We start from the raw sequence: 17,458 nt of genomic DNA, 5'->3' as shown, positions 1-17,458 counted from the left end.
CTGGTTCGTTCGAAACACGCCCCATAATCACAGCTCTATGGAGCAGTATCAGACTCATATTCTGACTAGAATTGAGTCGGACTACGTCAGGCTAGAGTTCTCCTCCTGCACGCTCTGTTGCTGTTCTCATAGCTCATACAAGCTTACTGTGCCCGAATGTCCTCCCTAACCCCTAAATCCCTCAATCACTATATAGAGCGGGGACTATATAGTTGATTTTATAGCAAACTCAGTTAACTGACCGTTCGGACTAATGATCAGTAATTTTTGCTCCATTGGTCACGTTACTCCTCCTCCACTGCGTGTGGCCTGCGCCATCTTTGTTATCTGTCACCGCAGTCAGTCCCATAATGCTTTGCGAGGAGAACCCTCCCTGCAAAGCAATGCGGGATATATCTGCCTCTTCTGAGGCCTTTCTTTTCTTCTCATACACTTCGTAGAGACTTTTTCTCTTACGATCCTCGGCCATTTTCACAGAACCGCGGTGAGAAAGATGAGCTTCAGTGACCGTCTTGTAGCTCACCACACAAATACGACTGAAAGTCCGTATGTGCAGAAAAAGACAACTAACGGGACAAGCACGTAGGCCGGCCTTACGTAAACATATAACCAGAATGATTGACAATTAGCAGGACAACTTATTTAGATGATCCACCCAAAAATAAAAGATCGTCCTCTATACCTTTAAGTACTTTTTTTGGTTACTCTACCTACCTGTGATATAAATGAAGTGTGTACGTAAAGTAGAAGTAGGCTAATGGTCTCTTTGTGGGCCATAGAAAGGGTTGAAAATTAAAAGAAATGGAACGTTTTTTAAGCCTTTTTATTCTGGGTTTGATGTTCCTGTATTGTTTTCTTAATCAAAGTAGTACAAACAGTGCTGCTGGTCCAGCTGCTGTTAGAAAGCATTCTGGGTTCACTGCATTTCATATAGGGCCTTGAGAGTAAAGGGACTAAATACAATAGCCTGCCATGCTTTTCAGATTTAACAGAACTCTGAAAGACTTCGTTCACACTGCAGCCTGAAGTGACCTAATTCCGGTTTTTTTGGCCCATATGCAACCTGGATCTGATCTTTTCATGACCGTCTGAACAACACAGATCCGATTTTTTTCCAATGCGACCCAGGCCACTTGGCTATGTGTTCCTGAATCTGATATGAATCTGATCTTTTCAAATGCAACCTATGTCTGAGCGGCCAGGTCGCATTCATCCGACCTGAACAGCATTAATAACAAAGGTTACTATTCTGGGTCTTGCTATGAAGAAGAGGCAAGAAAAACAGCAACCATGGCAGACGATGATGCGGAGAGCAGTATTTATGTTTAACTATCTTGAAAAGTGTTTTTATGGTTTGGGAAAGATCGCTAGATGTGCTCCAGCACTACCATCCATGTTCTTCCGTAAACATAGAGCACGCTGGCCTGTGAAGTCATTGCGTCCTCTACTGCGCATGCGGGACACTTGCGTTGTATGACTGCAGTTCACACAGGAGATCACATACAAGTCGTATATATTTGCAAATGTGAACGGCAACGAGAAAAAATTGGAATTAAGCATCAAAGCCTGCAGTGTAAACGTAGCCTAAGTGTTCTGGGAGTGTTGTGAGAGTGGTTAGAGCAGTGCACTTTTACTCTGAGAAGGTTGCAAGTACCCAGTTCAATCCCAACAGCCTGTATTCTGGGTCCCTGAGCAAAACCCTTAATTCCACACTGCTCCCTGGGCGGCACATCAATGGCAGCCCCAAGGGGATGGGTTAAATGCAGAATAAATTTCACCATTGTGGGACGATAAAGCGATTTACATTTATTTTTTATTTTTAACACCCTGGATTAAAAGTGGAAACTCCTGCTGACTTTATAAGTCAAACTATTTACCGTTCAGCCTGTGACATTGTGGGTGTAGAACGAAGTTATGGTGAAAACGTTCCTACCCAAGTACCACACTGTTAGCATCTCTGTGACGTTGGTGTTGTGGTGATGGCCTCTTCACCCTGCAGGGATCCATCCTCATTGTGGTCAGTTTTTATATTTAACTCATCTGCTGTGGAAGAACAGAAACTTGAACTCATTTCTGATTTAGTTGTGAAGAACACAGATGGATGCTGCCAAGAATGAAGTCACTTTGTCTCCGAGGCCCTTTATGATCTTCTCCCAGTCGGCGTTTGTCACTTAATACAACTTTTATCTGGCGCCATCTCAGTCTGTGTTGTTTTTTGATTTGTTTTATTTTTCCTGATGGTTCAGTACAACAAATCTGATAAATATTTCTTCCTCTGCGTTTTCTATCAGCACCGTGGAGGCTCATTTTAAGTGTTGGTTTTTCTGTCGAGGGATTTGGGAAGTTGCTAGCGGGGGTATATCATCATCATCGAGCTTCACAATTGCATTTGAAAACCTTTCTTGGTGCGTCACTGGACATTTATCGGATTATCTTGGGCATTTAGTCCCTCATAGCTCACAGGTTGTTTTAGCCGACCATTTCACAGGTTGAATTTGTTTTTTTTTTATTGCAGGTCATAAAATGATTTTGAGAGAAGAGACACCATGGTAGCGTTATTCATAAATCAAATCTGGGGTGTCTGATAGGTTTTGTTGTTGCCTAGGTGTGTCTAATTACTCTCGATAATAGCTGAATATTTCTGGGTTTTGGTTTCAGAGGTGTAACCAACATGTAAACCAGAGAGCATTTCACGGATGAAATCCGACATTAGGGGAAAAACAGGACGTCAATCAGAGCAATTGCACAAACCACATTAATACCACAAAGATAATTACACTGACTGGGGGTAAGATAAAGAGGAAGATGTTGCTGAGGCTCAACATAACAGACGTTAAACAAGTAGAACCTAGAAAGGGGTAACAGGAAAAAGATCCTGGAAAGACCTACAGCCTCCAGATGATACCAAAACAAGATAAATATTATTTATATTGAGAATCTGGATAAAATGGTTGCCTTATTGTTGTTGCTGCTGTTCTTGTTCTTTGTTAGTATTGATGACAGAAATTAAGGAATATATCATGATACAAGTTTTGGGAAATGTCCAGCTCTAGGCTAAACCACCGAGACGTAGTCACAAGTCCTTAGCAACAAGATTAGAAAATCTCAAAGTCCAGAGATGTTTTTAAATGCTATGGCACATAGTTTTATTTACTGATGAGAGAAAGATGAACCTTTTCTTAAGTTCTGGAAATGTCAATGTTTGGAGAAATGTTCTGTCCGAGTTCCTGAACATAGAGGCTCCTCTGAGAGAACACAGGGATGTCTGGGCTTCCTGAGTTTCTATTGCATGTAGTTTATCATATCGCATCGCTACACCTTCAGCATGAATAAAAAAAATTTAAAACAATGTGAAGTACATATAGAATTATCTTTTTACACCTATTTTAATCGTAATCAGAGTTTAAAATATATTTAAATCTTATGAAATGTGAAAATGTAATTTATTTTGAAAAACGGAGACTGTCAGCCTCTGTATGTCTTGCTGCAAAGCTGGGTGGTGTATAATGCCAATACTGCGTTCAGGCCGAAGAGCATCAGGTTTACATGCGAAGTCCGGGGTGGGCATTCCTCAAGGGGCGTCGTTATGTCTTGCGGCGTGTTTTAAAGCTTTCCCTGCATTTCATGCTGTACTTTTGGCTTCACGCATCAAGACCGACGAGAGCTAGAGTTTGAAAATCTAAAGTTTTGCAGTTGGACGCTGAGCGTCAATCAATAAGAATATTTTTTTCTACCTGAATTTTAAACAAGTTATCCATTTCACAATTCAGGTTTATTGAAGACTAAGTTTACCAAACCTGAAATCAGGGAAACACAAAAGTTTTCCATTTCAGAACGAGAGTTTACTTAACCTCAGTTTCTGCTAACAATAAAAGAAAATCATTAGATTTACACTCAACTTTATTAATCCCTTGGGATTACTCCCTCAGGGAAATTCTGGTTCTAGTAGCTTTTTTTGAGTACAAAGAAGTAAAGCAAGATTCTATTAAAGATAAAAATACAACAGACAATATAAAAAGATTATATATAGTACAAAAAAGCAAAACAAAAAAAAAGTTTTAATGTCCTGGAATATTTAAATATAAAAACATCTGCACAGTAGAGCTAAGAGAAAACTACACAGTAGTTAACTTGGAAATGTACTGAACTTATAAATAAGTTAAATAAAAACATACACAGGCTAGCAGAGGGTTCTCAAACTGTCCTTTATATTTAGAAATTATTATGAGCGCTACAATTTCACCTCACAATCCATCATGAATATCCATGATGTTATTTTCTCACATTTAGGAGCCTTGACTTCTTTAACAGGAATAAACAGAACTTTATGTGAGAACATTGACGTGTGATAACGGCATTATAGAAAGTAACTGCACAGTCAAAGAGCCACTTAGTATTTACTGTGTAATATGAAATAGGATCAAAATGAGGAATAACCCTGTGAGATGATGCACAGGTCCTACCTGTTAAAACAATTTTTTTTTGAAAATTTCAAACAAATGACATCCTACATCTCAAAAATAGACCCTGGATGTCGAGAAAGGAATTTCAGATCCCCTTATTCCTGATCATGACTTATATATATCGGGGCGACAGTGGTGTTGGATGTAGGAGTTTGCCCTGAAATCGAAGGGTTGACGGTTCAAGCCCCGACTCCGACTTTCAGTGTCGTTGTGTCCTTGGGCAAGACACTTCACCTGCATTGTCTACTGATGGTGGTCAGAGGGCCCGGTGGCGCCAGTGTACGGCAGCCCCGCTTCTGTCAGTGAGCCCCAGGGCAGCTGTGGCTACAATGTAGCTTGCCACCATCAGTGTGTGAGTGTGTGCGTGAATGGGTGAATGAATGTAGTGTAAAGCGCTTTGGTCAAGTCTCCTAACTTGAATAAAGGCGCTATATAAGTACATTCCATTTACCATTTATATTATTTATGTATTTTAGATATTAAATATACATATTTGGTCAAGCTGCTAAATATTAAAACAACCCCTTAAAGTGCATAAACATTAGGTATATAACATATAATTCTTTTTAGTTCAATTTTTTTTTTGTTTTTATACTTTATGAAATTTAAGTTTCTGCTGGCAAAACTGTAATTTACAAACTCTATTATTACAGTTCTGCCAAGAAGTAGGTAGAGTACCCAGAAATGGTACTTAAGAGTAGCCATACTTCTTTATAGTTTTACTCTGGTAAAAGCTACTAGATTACTAAAGTACTAAGCAACTCGTAAACTTACTACCCATGATCTTAACAACTGATTTGATATTTTTTGAGTTATAAAACTTACAAAAATCAACAAATAAAATCTATTAACCAAAAAGTCTTGAATACAAAAAACAAGAAAGTGTGTCTTAATGGTGTGTATTTGTTTAGAATAATCTTGTTTTTATTCTGTGAAATTACTGACAATGGATGTAGTTAACAGGAATTGTACTAAAGTAAAAGTAAAAAGTACAATCTCGTAAAACTACTCCTAAAATATATATTTTTTTGAGTTACCCGAGTAAATGTAACTAATTACTATCCACCTCTGGTTCTGACTTGGAATGTTATTTTGACCAGAAAAAAATCTTTTTTAAGTGATCTAAAGATGGAGGAGAGTACCTTTAACAAATGTCAAATCGGCCTGCCATATTAGGCTTCATATAAGCTTATGCATTAACTTAAGCAGCAATTTTCTCCTTCACCATCTTCCTCTCCTCTGCAGCTGTAGTGCTGCTGCTCGTTCTTTAACACACATTCTCCATTAATTTTTTTTTTTCATTTTTGCATTAAAGTCTCTAGTTCCAGTGGGCTTAACTTGGCACTTCCTGTTGCCTGTTGTCATGGTGACTTGACGAATATGGGCTTCACTGAACATAGCTTTTTTATACTAGTGAAGCACGTGCTTACCTCTGAGTGGACCTACTCTGAGTCGAATGAACTAACTCACAGCAGCTGTTATGAAATCGAAAATTTTGTTTCTCAGGCTCGATCAAGTCAGAGTTGAGGATTTGAGTCCGTTTGTTAAACCTGCTTTGTGAAACTGAGCACAGCTTTGATCCTGATTTAGGTTTTTCATAACAAAGATTTATTTCCATCCATTTGCTGATGTCTGCAGTAGGTGGGGAAGGATTAGGCTTTACCATTCAGCATCATTCAGGAGTGTATGCACACACAAATGTGGGAATTTCTGAAATAAACATATCTCCTGAGAACTACCCAATTAGTTTCTGCATACATTAAAATGATTTTTAAACAAACTAATGAACATTTCACTGTGTATCGATCTTTCTCAGCATCAGAACCTGTTCCAGCGCTGGAAGGAATGGATGAGGATATGGGCTTTTCTTTGCCTCCAGTCCTAGCAGAGGAGAAGGAGGACCTCCAGGAATCCGTACCTCGACCACAACCCAGAAAAATGGTATGTAGACATGGACATATACATATAACAGGGTTATTCTAGGGGTCAGCTCTGCTTGATTCTTCTTCTGTTACAGGGAAGTAAAAGGAGGGCCCTGGAAGATTTGCGCTCATCCTCTCCATCACATTCAAGTAGCAACTTAGCAGGCAGATCGCTGCCGCTCAAATCCCGCTACGGCATCAATGCCTGGAAACGCTGGGCGCTGTCCCTCTCTGACCAATCAGAAGACGCCAAAGAAAAAGATACCTCCAAACCAAGTAAGCTAAATGCCCGGCCATTTTAATTCCTGCATAGATTTCCTTCCAAAAAAGTAAAAAAAAAAAACAATCCGCTGGACTTTGTTTCCAAGTTTGAAGATGTTTCGCTTCCCATCCAGAAAACTTCAATTCAAAATGTCAGAATTCAAAACTTTATAGATGAGCCCCAAACAAAGCCTTGATTTGGCTTAGAAAAGTATGAGTACGGAACCTGAGGAAGGGGTCCGCCTCTTAGAAATAGGGAGTCGTTTGGGTTCTTTGTTAGCCTGCAATACCTGATTCTGGTATATGGCTCTGAAAAGGGGGTTGTTATGGGTCATTATTGGCCTAGTTGATTAACCAAGATGTTTTGATATCTTGTATGGGGGTGGGCAGATGTGATGATAGCGGGAAGCAATCAACTCTCTCTGCACTGTAGATTTTTGAAAGCTGGAACCTGAATCCACCCCCTCTGTTTTTATGTTGATTTTTCTTAACATAAATGGCTTCTTTGACCCCCCTTTCAAATCACCTGTCTTCTTTGTCCAAAATTTGAACATTCTGGTCCTCCAACCAGTGTCCTTTGTCCATTAGGTGTAGATGTGCAGCAGAGTCTTGTCCGAAGGAGGTAGCTTGTCTGTGGAGAGGTTGTTTGGTTTCCCCAATATAAAGATCAGAGCATTCCTCACTGCACTGAATTGCATACACCACTCCGCTCATATTAGGTCTTGGGTTTTGTCTTTAGGATGCACTTATTTTACACTGTTTATATGGGAAGGGTTGCAATACACTGTTTATAGGGGAGGGGTGTAAATTTACTCCATTCCGTCTTATTATATTATATTATATTTTGCTCTGTTGTACAAAAAATCTTATTTTTCTCTCTTTTGTAAACGGTTGCACTGCAAAAAAAAAAAAAGAATTTCCCGCAAGGAACTAATAGTCATTCCCATTCTGATTCACACACATGAATATATGTGTGTGAATCAGAATGGGATGCCGTAAGGAGAAAAAAAGTTAATATCGGCAAAATGTATCGTCCGGCTGACGTATGGGTCCATCTCTCCTGTTAAGGTTGGAATAAAGAATAAGAGTAAGAGAAATTTGACAAATTATTCACTCCATATTCCATTAACTTAAAGATAAGAACTGAATCTCGGACAAAATAACCCTGAAAATTTGGTTCTTATGCTGCAGGGTTCCCGCGGGTCCTTAAAAAGTCTTAAAAGGCATTGAATTCTTCAAAATAAAATTAAGGCCTTAATTTTATTTTGATCTTAATTAAAAATGTCTTAAATCAGTCTTTCGTAGGTCTTAATTTTTAAAACATCATAAAAAGGATTATTTTTAATACGATTTATTTTTGTAATCTAAGTAAAACGTTAAAATTGACATTAATAAATTTTTTTAAATAAAAAAAAATAATAATAATGACTCGCCATTATTGGTTCCGTCCCGATAGCGGAACCAATGAAAGCGTTGTTGCGGCTGGGACATTTGGGAGATGCACCATTAACTTTTTGTCTGGAAAATATGAGCAAGTGTAAATGTAAAGAAAATTGGCTCCAGCCAAGAGTTTTCTCCATGGCTAAAACCAGGGAACAAATATGAGGCACAGTGGATTTTGTGCAAGAAGCGATTCAAGCTCGGAACGATGGGAATTAAGGCAGTGGAGTCTTGCATGCGAAGCACGAAACACAAAGCGTCCAAATCGAGTTACAGAGAAACAGCCGGTATTTCTCGGTTTTGTTCCACCCTTGTTTCTGCAATGCCTCCACTTATCACCAAATCAAACATACTAAGAAAACGATACAAAGAAAAATGGCTGAAAAAAAGACTTAGCACTGGTTATGTTGTGGCTTTAAAACTGATTTGTTTTGTTCCTTGCTAAAACAAAGTTTGTGAATTCAGTTAAATAATTGTTAAAATATATCTTTCATTTGTGTGTTTTTAGCTTTCTTCCTGTATGGGAAGTTTTTTCAAAATTTGAAACATTAATGCAGTGGTTTATGTTAAAATAAACCCTTGGGTTAAGTTGTCGCAAGCAGGTTTTTCTTGTGTTTCTTTTGAATTTGGTCTTAAATTTTTATTTCAAGTGGCATTAAAAAGTCTTAAAAAGTCTCGAATTTAACTTGCCTTATGCTGTAGGAACCCTGTGCTGGATTTCCTTTGGAAACCTAACAAACTCGTACTTTATTATTTTTAATAATTAGAGATATCTAAGATCACAGTTTGATATTTGAATGAAACAAAAAGATGAAAAATTCAGCCCAGGTTTTTCAGATTTAGAAACAACGCTGATCTAAACTGATGGAGATACTAAAAAAAAAGGTGAAATTCTCCTTGATGCAGCTCAATCTGAAAATATCTGATTATTTCTTTAGTGTTTTTATGTTGCCTGATTTATAAACATTCTTGTCCAGACCATAAAAAAAAATGATTATGGAAAAGTCCAAATTTTTAAATGGAATAACAGCTTTAAATCTGCTGAAATAACATTCATAATGTTTTTATTATGAAACTGAAATGAATCCAGTCTGTTTCACCACACAGCGCGGGGTATTACCTCAGATTCATCTCACAATAATAAAGTCATTTATTGACTTAAATGATATTATCAGAACATAAGTTAACTCACTTATGCTGCAGCTTTTACTCATTGCCACCCATCCCTCTCCGTCCCCTGATACATTAACACTCAGTGAGCTGGAAAGCTGTTGAGGTTTGCCATTACTTTGATTACATGTTCGATATGTCTCCCTCCCTAAAGCTTAAGTTTGTTTGTCTTCTGTTTGTTTTCCTCTCTTGCAGCACGGTCGAAAAGTAACCTGTTGACGTTAAAAGCAGCGGAGCTGAATGTTGCACTGTCCCGATTTGTCCGGGAGGCCTGCAGGCCCAACGGGGAGCGCTACTCTCCAGACAGCATCCTCTACCTCTGTCTGGGAATACAGCAGGTCAGTACCTTAACCAAAGGTCTTCAACAGAGGGGTCCACAGAGGTACTGCATGGGGGTCATGAAAGTTTTGGTTGATTGGACTTTTTATTTTTTTTTATATTCCCCCTGCAAATTTTTCCACTAATTGAAATGTCTTTAAATCCACATTAACATGAATTCAGCACACTGTAGTAAACAGATAAATGGAGGCAGATGATGTCTTTCAGTCATCAATGCACACATTCAGCCACACACAGGAGCTCTTTCAATCTGGGCACCGTTTCATTCACAACACCTGTCCCATCAACCAGGCATCAGAATCAGAAATCTTTTAATAATCCCCGGGAGAAATTACTTTTGTTACATGACTCCATATGTATTAGAGTGACTATAGAACCAGTTTGATATAACACAATTTCATCCAAAATATATAATTAGGGGGTCCCCACTCCATCTCTCCATCAGTTTGGGGGTCCTTGGCCTGGAAAACGTTGAGGACCCCTGCCCCTACCCCTTAAATGGTAGAATCCCAGAATCATAACCTTTCTAAATAAAGCAGAAATAATGGGCTATATGCCCAACTTCACTACTTCCTGAACTCCAGCCAGCACCTCAGTTTCCTGTCATTCATTATGGAACAAACTGTTCCAGGTGTGTCTTGCCCATGTCGTCATGGTTACTGAGGTCAGTAGTGGAGTTGGGCATAGAGCCCATTAGCCCAGAGCTAATGGATAAATGGGCTCTATGCCCAACGCCACTACTTACTGAATTTAAGGAAACTTGTTTGTTTTCCGTCTTTCTCTACTGGACGAACTGATTAATTCAGGTGTGTCTGGCCATGGTTACTGAGGTCAGGCACACCTCGATTAATCAGTTCATCCAGTAATGAAAGTCGGGGGGAGCTGAGTTCAGTAGTGTTGTAAATGGAACCCATTCATATGAAACAATGCATTAAATACTGCTCCCTCTTTTTTCCTTTTTCCTTAATGCTTCATTTGTAACGTAGAGCTGTTCTCTCATTACTGAATGAATAAAGCACTGAAGCCGATCTGGGAATTTTGTTCCTTTATTGTTTTAATCAACATACCTCCACCAAAAAACCAGAACTGATTATTCAACATTTAGCTGATAGTAATAAAAAGCTCTTCTAGACCTGGACAGACAGTGGTGTTCTTGGTTGATAATAGGTGTTTCAAAGAGCTACTATACTGCAACTTTTTGATGCAACCATTTTTAACACACCTGAATCAAAGAGTGGCTCATTACCTTGCCTCTGCTGAGCTAAATGAGGGGATTGAGGCTTTAGATTCAGCTGTGATAGAGAAGAGATGCATCTAAAAGTTATAGGATGGCAGCTCTTGAGGACTGGACTTGAGCACCCCTGGCATAGACAATTCACTTTTACAGTTTGAAGAACAGTTGCTTGCTTCTAATGATTTCGTGTAGGTAACCACTGAGTGTTTGCGTTATATGACTCATCCAATTACACTAGTTTTCACTAGATGTGGATGGTGTTAATGATCTGCATTGGATGGTGCACATGACATGAAATAAATATTTATAAACATTGAACTGAAGCCAAGAGCAACGAGTAACGTTTTGTTTTAAAAATGTAAAGAATAGAAAGTACAGATACTTGTGTGAAAATGTAATGAGTAGAAGTCAGAAGTAGGAAGAAAAATTAAGTAAGGGAGTAAAGTATAGATACCTAAAAAGTGTACTCAAGTACAGTAATGGAGTATTTGTCCTTTGTTACTTGACACCTCGGATTATTGCATAATTTGGTATAATGAAACATAGGTGAAAATGTTATTTATTTTTTTTAGCTTTATTGTTTACTATAGTATAGAGCAACTAGTATAAACTAAACGAAATTAAAGAAAAACTAACTCTACAAATTTAAAGCTTACCTATAACAAATGTGCATCATGAACAAGCTCAGGATTTCGTTGCCTTTTTATTTTTGGAANTTCCTTGGAATGCCAATGAACTCCTTCTTTCCGGAATAGGCTGAGAATCGCTGTCTGGTTAACTTTCTTGTTATCAGCACCATGTTATGATCTGAGAGACCAGTCAACATATTGTATGATTTTGTGATCCGTTCAGGATGATTGGTAAAGAGAGTGTTTGCGTTATATGACTTATCCAATGACGCTAGTTTTCACTAGATGTGGACCATGCCAATGATCTGCATTGGATGGCGCACATGACATGAAATAAATATAAACATTGAACTGAAGCCAAGAGTAACAAGTAACGTTTGTTTTAAAAATGTAAGGAATAGGAAGTACAGATACATGTGTGAAAAAGTAATGAGTAGAAGTCAGAAGTAGGAAGAAAAACAAGTAATGGAGTAAAGTATACATACCTATACTGTACTCAAGTACAGTAATGGAGTATTTGTACTTCATTACTTGACACCTCTGATTATTACATAATTTGGTATAATGAATCATAGGTGAAAATGTTTTTTTTAGCTTAAACGTTTACTATAGTATAGAGAAACTTGTATAAACTAAACGAAGTTAAAGAAAAACTAACTCTACAAATTATAACAAATGTGCATCATGAACAAGCTCAGGATTTCGTTGCCTTTTTATTTTTGGAGGTAGGAACCAAGTTTAGAGTTGGTGTTTCTAGTAGGAACGTTTTTTTCGGTGCGCGGTCCTTTTCCCTCCCTCATCCACGTGAGGACAGAGCGTGGCTGCAGCGAGGAGCAAATATCCCTCCAAACTCGTGAGATAATCTCATTTTCCGCCAGAGAAATGTAAGAATTTACTTAATTCACGGTTTTAAAATGTTTTCTTTGAGTTTAAAACGTGTTTTTTTTTTTTTTTTGGAACGCCATTCAAGGAGCTGCGGTTCCCCTTTTGTTTAAAATATGCCCTGAATGTAAATCTGTGTTCGTTATCTTTGCTGTGTCCAGGGATTATATCTATTGCTGTTCACATCCTGAAAAACTGTGATGCTGATCTTTAATATGAGGACACCAAATCTTAATTAATTCCACGCGCCCTTAGAAAACCCAACTTTGTCTGCTGAACCAATTCGGTTTTTTTTTTTTTGTGTTTGTTTTAAAGCATCTTCATGCCAAAGGCCGGAAGGATGATCTGTTCGGTGACCCCTGTTACCAGCAGTTTGGAGAGGAGCTCAACAAGGTGCTCAAAGACTGGCAGCCCAGCGTGCTTCCTGATGGTAAGAGCAGCCAGACACAAGATTCACTTCAAATATTAGTTTTTCTAAATACTGATGGCAAAAGCATGTAATGAATTAAACAATAAGCTTGAGGCTATCAGTTAAACATGTGAAGCTGCATCTCATTGCTGCGGCTGGAAACCAAATCACCTCTCACTGATAACATAATGACACAGTGAAGTGGCAACATGGAGGACAAGGGTGTGATTGAATGTTGGCCTGTCTGCTGCTGCCAGCACACATGTCCAGTGATTATAACCTTTCTGCTGTTCACATCCTGATGCTCTGTGATTGCATTTTTAAAGTTATATGAGGACATGCAGGAGTTGGAGCTTTTAGCTGAGGCAGTGCCACACTGTAATCATGTGATGGGGTGATTACATACATGATGTGCTTTGTTCAGGCTCGCTGTGGGGTCGAGTGGAGGAGCAGAGCCTGTGGAGCGGCCAGCACCTCGGGGAGCAGAGTCCAGCCTCCCTGCTACGCTCTCTGGTTTACCTGAACACTAAATACTTTGGCTTGCGCACGGTGGAACAGCACCTGCGTCTCTCCTTCGCTAACGTTTACGGGCCGGACACCATCCATCCTGTCAGCAAGGAGAGCAGCGTCTGCATCCGGGTTCCCTCCATCTCTCAGGATCACCACAGTAAGTCTGGAAACATTGATGGATTTGAAATCCAGAGATCCTGCTGCTTCCCCTAAAACTGGTTGATTTTTTTCCCCCATTTCTTGGAAGTTAGAGATTAGTTTCCTTTTCCAAATTAAAGCTAGGCTGCTTGTTTCTGATTTGTTATAACTTTGTTTTAGTCGGATCTTATCTTACTTTGGCCTTTTTCGCTTTGAAGAATATTTTAATGTGTTTTTTTTTTTTTTATAGCAGAAGCTAAGGTTTCTCTGCCTTCCACTAAGATTGAGATCACTGAGGAAAAAATTTCCAATTTTACTTTGTCTTAAGCCTCACTTTACATTGATAATTAGAGTAAATGTTTTTAGTAGAGGAAAAAACGGAAATTTCATGGTTAAACATTTGGCACGGACTAAAATACATCAACTGCTAGAATTAAGTTAAAGGCTGTATTTTGCTGTTAAGGAATGTTTTCTGCAACTTAAATATAAAAAAAAATGGAAGAGACCTCTGGTTTTTGGGAGGAGTTTTGTTACTATTTTCAGAAATAAATGTATTTAAATCTTTTAAATAACTGGAAGTCTAATTTCAATATTTCACAACATTTCCTCAAGATGGATGTTTTACTCTAAATGTTTAGGAGACGTACCGACAGCATCTAGGAAGAGGAAGCGTAAGCTAAACGAAGAAGAAGAGGAGGAAAACGAGGGCTCGGGGGGCTCGTCTGTTCACTGCCCGGTAAAGAAGCACGAGTGTCGTCTCTATGAGCTCTATAGATCCAAATGGTAAATATGCTTCTTTCCTCTTCTAGTGCAACTATCTCCCTCTCATTGCTTTTTTTTTTTTTTTTTTTTTTTTTTTTTTTTTGCTAGTTTTCCAGCTGACATTTGTGCAAAAAGAAATACTAATCCTACTTTAAAGCGATTTTAAAATCATAGAAAACTGTAGGATAGAAAAATACTCTTGTTAAAGATTTTAAAATTCTGATATCTATAAAAGTTTGAGATAAAGCCTAAAGCAACATCACCAGAAAATGTGAGTTAAAGTTGAATTTGAGCAAGCACTAGGGTTGTCACGATACCAAATTTTTCAACTCGATACTCGATACCATTTTCGATACCACAAGGATAACATTTCTAAATTTAAACAGAAATATTTTGATTAAGAATTAAAATACAATAAATAAATAAATACAATAAACAATAAGAACAACATTTTAAGGTTGTTTGTTGCGCGTCGTATTTAGCAAGCTTGATAAAAAAAAACTTAAAAAATTAAAATTAAGTGTTCCTTCCTTGGCTATGCTTTGCACACATAACAATGACACTAGTCAAACTGGTTAAGAACCAAAAATAATTCTCAGCAGCTGCACCTGTTACAAAAAAAGTCTGAAACTTAAAAAAGTGCACAGAATTAGTCAATCACACAGTGTTCTGAAAGTGCATTGTCCTCTATTCTGCACTTTAGATGAATGACTGTTTAGGTGCCACTGGTACTCGATACTTTTGAAAATGAGTATTGTATCCGGATACAACATTTCAGTACTTTACAATACTTTTTTGAGTATCGATACTTTTGACAACCCTAGCAAGCACCCTGCAGGCACCAGTGGTCGCACATTTTAAAGGCTTTAAAGAGGACATTTGTTAACTCCACTTAAATAATTTAAAGCTAATTTATAAATGAAACTAATATATATGATAAAACTAATTATATTTTTTCATATAATACAGATTCCCTAAAGATTGAATGTTTTCCTGATTGAATTTTTATTTTTTCCACTACATACCATTTTTTTCTTTATACAATATATACTCCAGTTAAAAATTTAACAGTCAATTGCCAAGAAATTAATCGAATTGCTTCAGCCTGGTTTTTATTTATTTATTGTTCAAAACAGAAATAAAAAGAGGGAAAATCAGACTGGATATGCAAATGTTCTGCTGCTATTAGAATGGTTCTAAAGTCCTGTGATTAGAACTCTTTGCTGTTCACATCCTGAACTTTACTGTTGACTGATTACAGATGAGGACTTAAAGCGCAACTTTATTTAAACTTTCTTAATTTTTGGTGAAATATTCACACTTTCTTTTTTCTTATCCCATTATTTCTCCTCCTTTGCTTCTTTTGCTCAAATCTTATTCCCTGTCTGCTACTCCCTTCTTTGCTCCCTTTCCTTCCTCCTCCTAGTCCACCGTTGCTGTGGGAGCGCCTCGACGTCTTCTACGTTCAGCCCGATCCCACCTGCAGCCCCGCTGACCCCGTGTGGTTCAGCTCCACTCCCCTGGAGCGCCAGATCCTAGAAAGCCTCCTGACCAGAGTCCTCCTGGTCAGAGACATTTACACAGACAAGCCACTCCTGGAGGAAGATGAGGAAGAGGACAGCCGCGGTGAAGAAGACGGAGGAGAGTAGCACCGGCCTAGACTGTTTTTCGTAGAACCTGAGAGGAACATTTAGGATAATCTAGTTGTATGTTTTCCCCCTTCAGCTGTCTTTATCCTCATCTCTTCACCGACTCTTGTGACTTATTGTTTCCTCCTGGTGAGGGACACCCACTGCAAGTAGAGGATGCTTACAGTGGAGGTGAAAAGCAGCCCAGACTGTAACTTCTGCCTCAAAAATTAATTCAGAGGAAAAAGCTTTTGGTTTTAGAAGCTGGAGGAAAAGGAAGGCGAAGGACAAAGAAGGAAGATGGAAGATGGAGGCGGAAACGCACCCAGAAATGTCAAGGATGGCGTGGATTTGAAGGAATCTGAAATACAGATTTCAGTTCTCAAACCCACAGCTTGGACAAAGAGATATCAGTAATCCCCCCTAGTCACCACTAATAGATTCAAAACACTTTCACATCCACGTCCTCCTCACTGTTACTTGATTGGAAAAAAACAGAAGGAAACACTTCTCAGTACAAGAGAGAAAAACGGTTTAAAAAGATTAAAAAAAATAAAAAGGCAACAGAAAAGTGGAGAAAGTATTGCAGCCTGAAACTAGGTGATATCAACTGTTCCACCAGGAAATCTGTTCTTGAAATGAAAACCAAAAAATCCACCGTGTTTTAAGTTCATTAGGGTAACGCGTCTGGAAGAAGTTTAGTTCTTAGTGTGAGACGTTTGACGTTCAGCTCGTCTGTGAGGGCCGGCACACTGCACGCTGTTTTCTATGAAGGAGAGAATTGCATCAATTAAAGCATTAATTCCATACATTATTTTTATTCATTGGAGGTTTTGTTTTTATTTTAAGGTATTCCTTTCATCCCACATGGTGAAAACATGGACGCACTTATAGTTGGAATCCACTTCCTGCTCGATCGTCAATACAGAAAAACAAGGGATTGTTCAGGTTATCCAAACCCAGGATGCCTTAGAAATGGTTGGACAGTAATAAACTATATATCCACATATAAGTACTCAAACACAATCTAATCTATCAGCTGTTTAGAAACCTGTATTTATCTAGATGTGTTAGAAATGCACTGATCAGATATCTTGGTCAATTTCCAAAATCTCCCTATTTTTGGAAGCTCTGATCCACCTGCACAAAATTTAATTAGTTGTCCAATCTCTTTTAGTACTAAAAAGTAGAATTGCTGACAATTGCTTTTAAGAATTTGGTAGAAAACAGGAAAAAGGTAAGGATCTTGTTCTGCTTTAGGGAATGATGGAGCTAATTTTTTGGAAAAAAAAAACCCAAATATTTTGCACACCTGAAAATGTAACATGCCATTTAAAAAGCATTTTTTTTTATTACTCAATATATTCAGATTAAGCAGTCTCATTCTTCAGATTAGTCAGTTATTTTATTTCTACCTTTGTGTTTCAACATTTCACTGACCTTTTAATCAGTCTTTATTATCTAAGCTAGCTGGTTTAGCATTTCTGCTTCTCCTTGCTTGCATTAACCAGGGTTGGTACATTTCTGTCATTTCCTTCTGTAGCCGATCCCATAAGGATAAATGTTTTTTTTTTGTTGTTTTTTTTTCTGTCTTCATCTCTGGTCTTAACTAAAGTCTCACACCTAATTTTAAGATGCCAGAGCTGCTGAAAAGCCTTTTCTTTTAAATTA

The 17,458-nt window shown here is 38.2% G+C and overlaps 1 protein-coding gene across 1 annotated transcript in view; it reads left to right on the top strand.

Moving 5' to 3' along the window:
- The window catches only part of zmym2 (zinc finger, MYM-type 2), a 52,595-nt gene extending 35,607 nt beyond the window's left edge, over nt 1–16,988 (top strand). Inside the window, exons 19-25 of the mRNA XM_015378906.1 lie at nt 6,280–6,404; nt 6,481–6,661; nt 9,452–9,594; nt 12,656–12,770; nt 13,174–13,416; nt 14,036–14,180; nt 15,586–16,988. Of these exons, the coding sequence (XP_015234392.1) occupies nt 6,280–6,404; nt 6,481–6,661; nt 9,452–9,594; nt 12,656–12,770; nt 13,174–13,416; nt 14,036–14,180; nt 15,586–15,808 (1,175 nt within the window). The 3' untranslated portion in view covers nt 15,809–16,988. The remainder of the gene's footprint in view (nt 1–6,279; nt 6,405–6,480; nt 6,662–9,451; nt 9,595–12,655; nt 12,771–13,173; nt 13,417–14,035; nt 14,181–15,585) is intronic.
- Nucleotides 16,989–17,458: the final 470 nt, after the last annotated feature.

This window comes from Cyprinodon variegatus, unplaced genomic scaffold, assembly GCF_000732505.1.
Source record: "Cyprinodon variegatus isolate N-32 unplaced genomic scaffold, C_variegatus-1.0 Scaffold181, whole genome shotgun sequence".
Taxonomy (NCBI): domain Eukaryota; kingdom Metazoa; phylum Chordata; class Actinopteri; order Cyprinodontiformes; family Cyprinodontidae; genus Cyprinodon; species Cyprinodon variegatus.
This window is presented reverse-complemented; position numbering and strand designations above follow the sequence as displayed.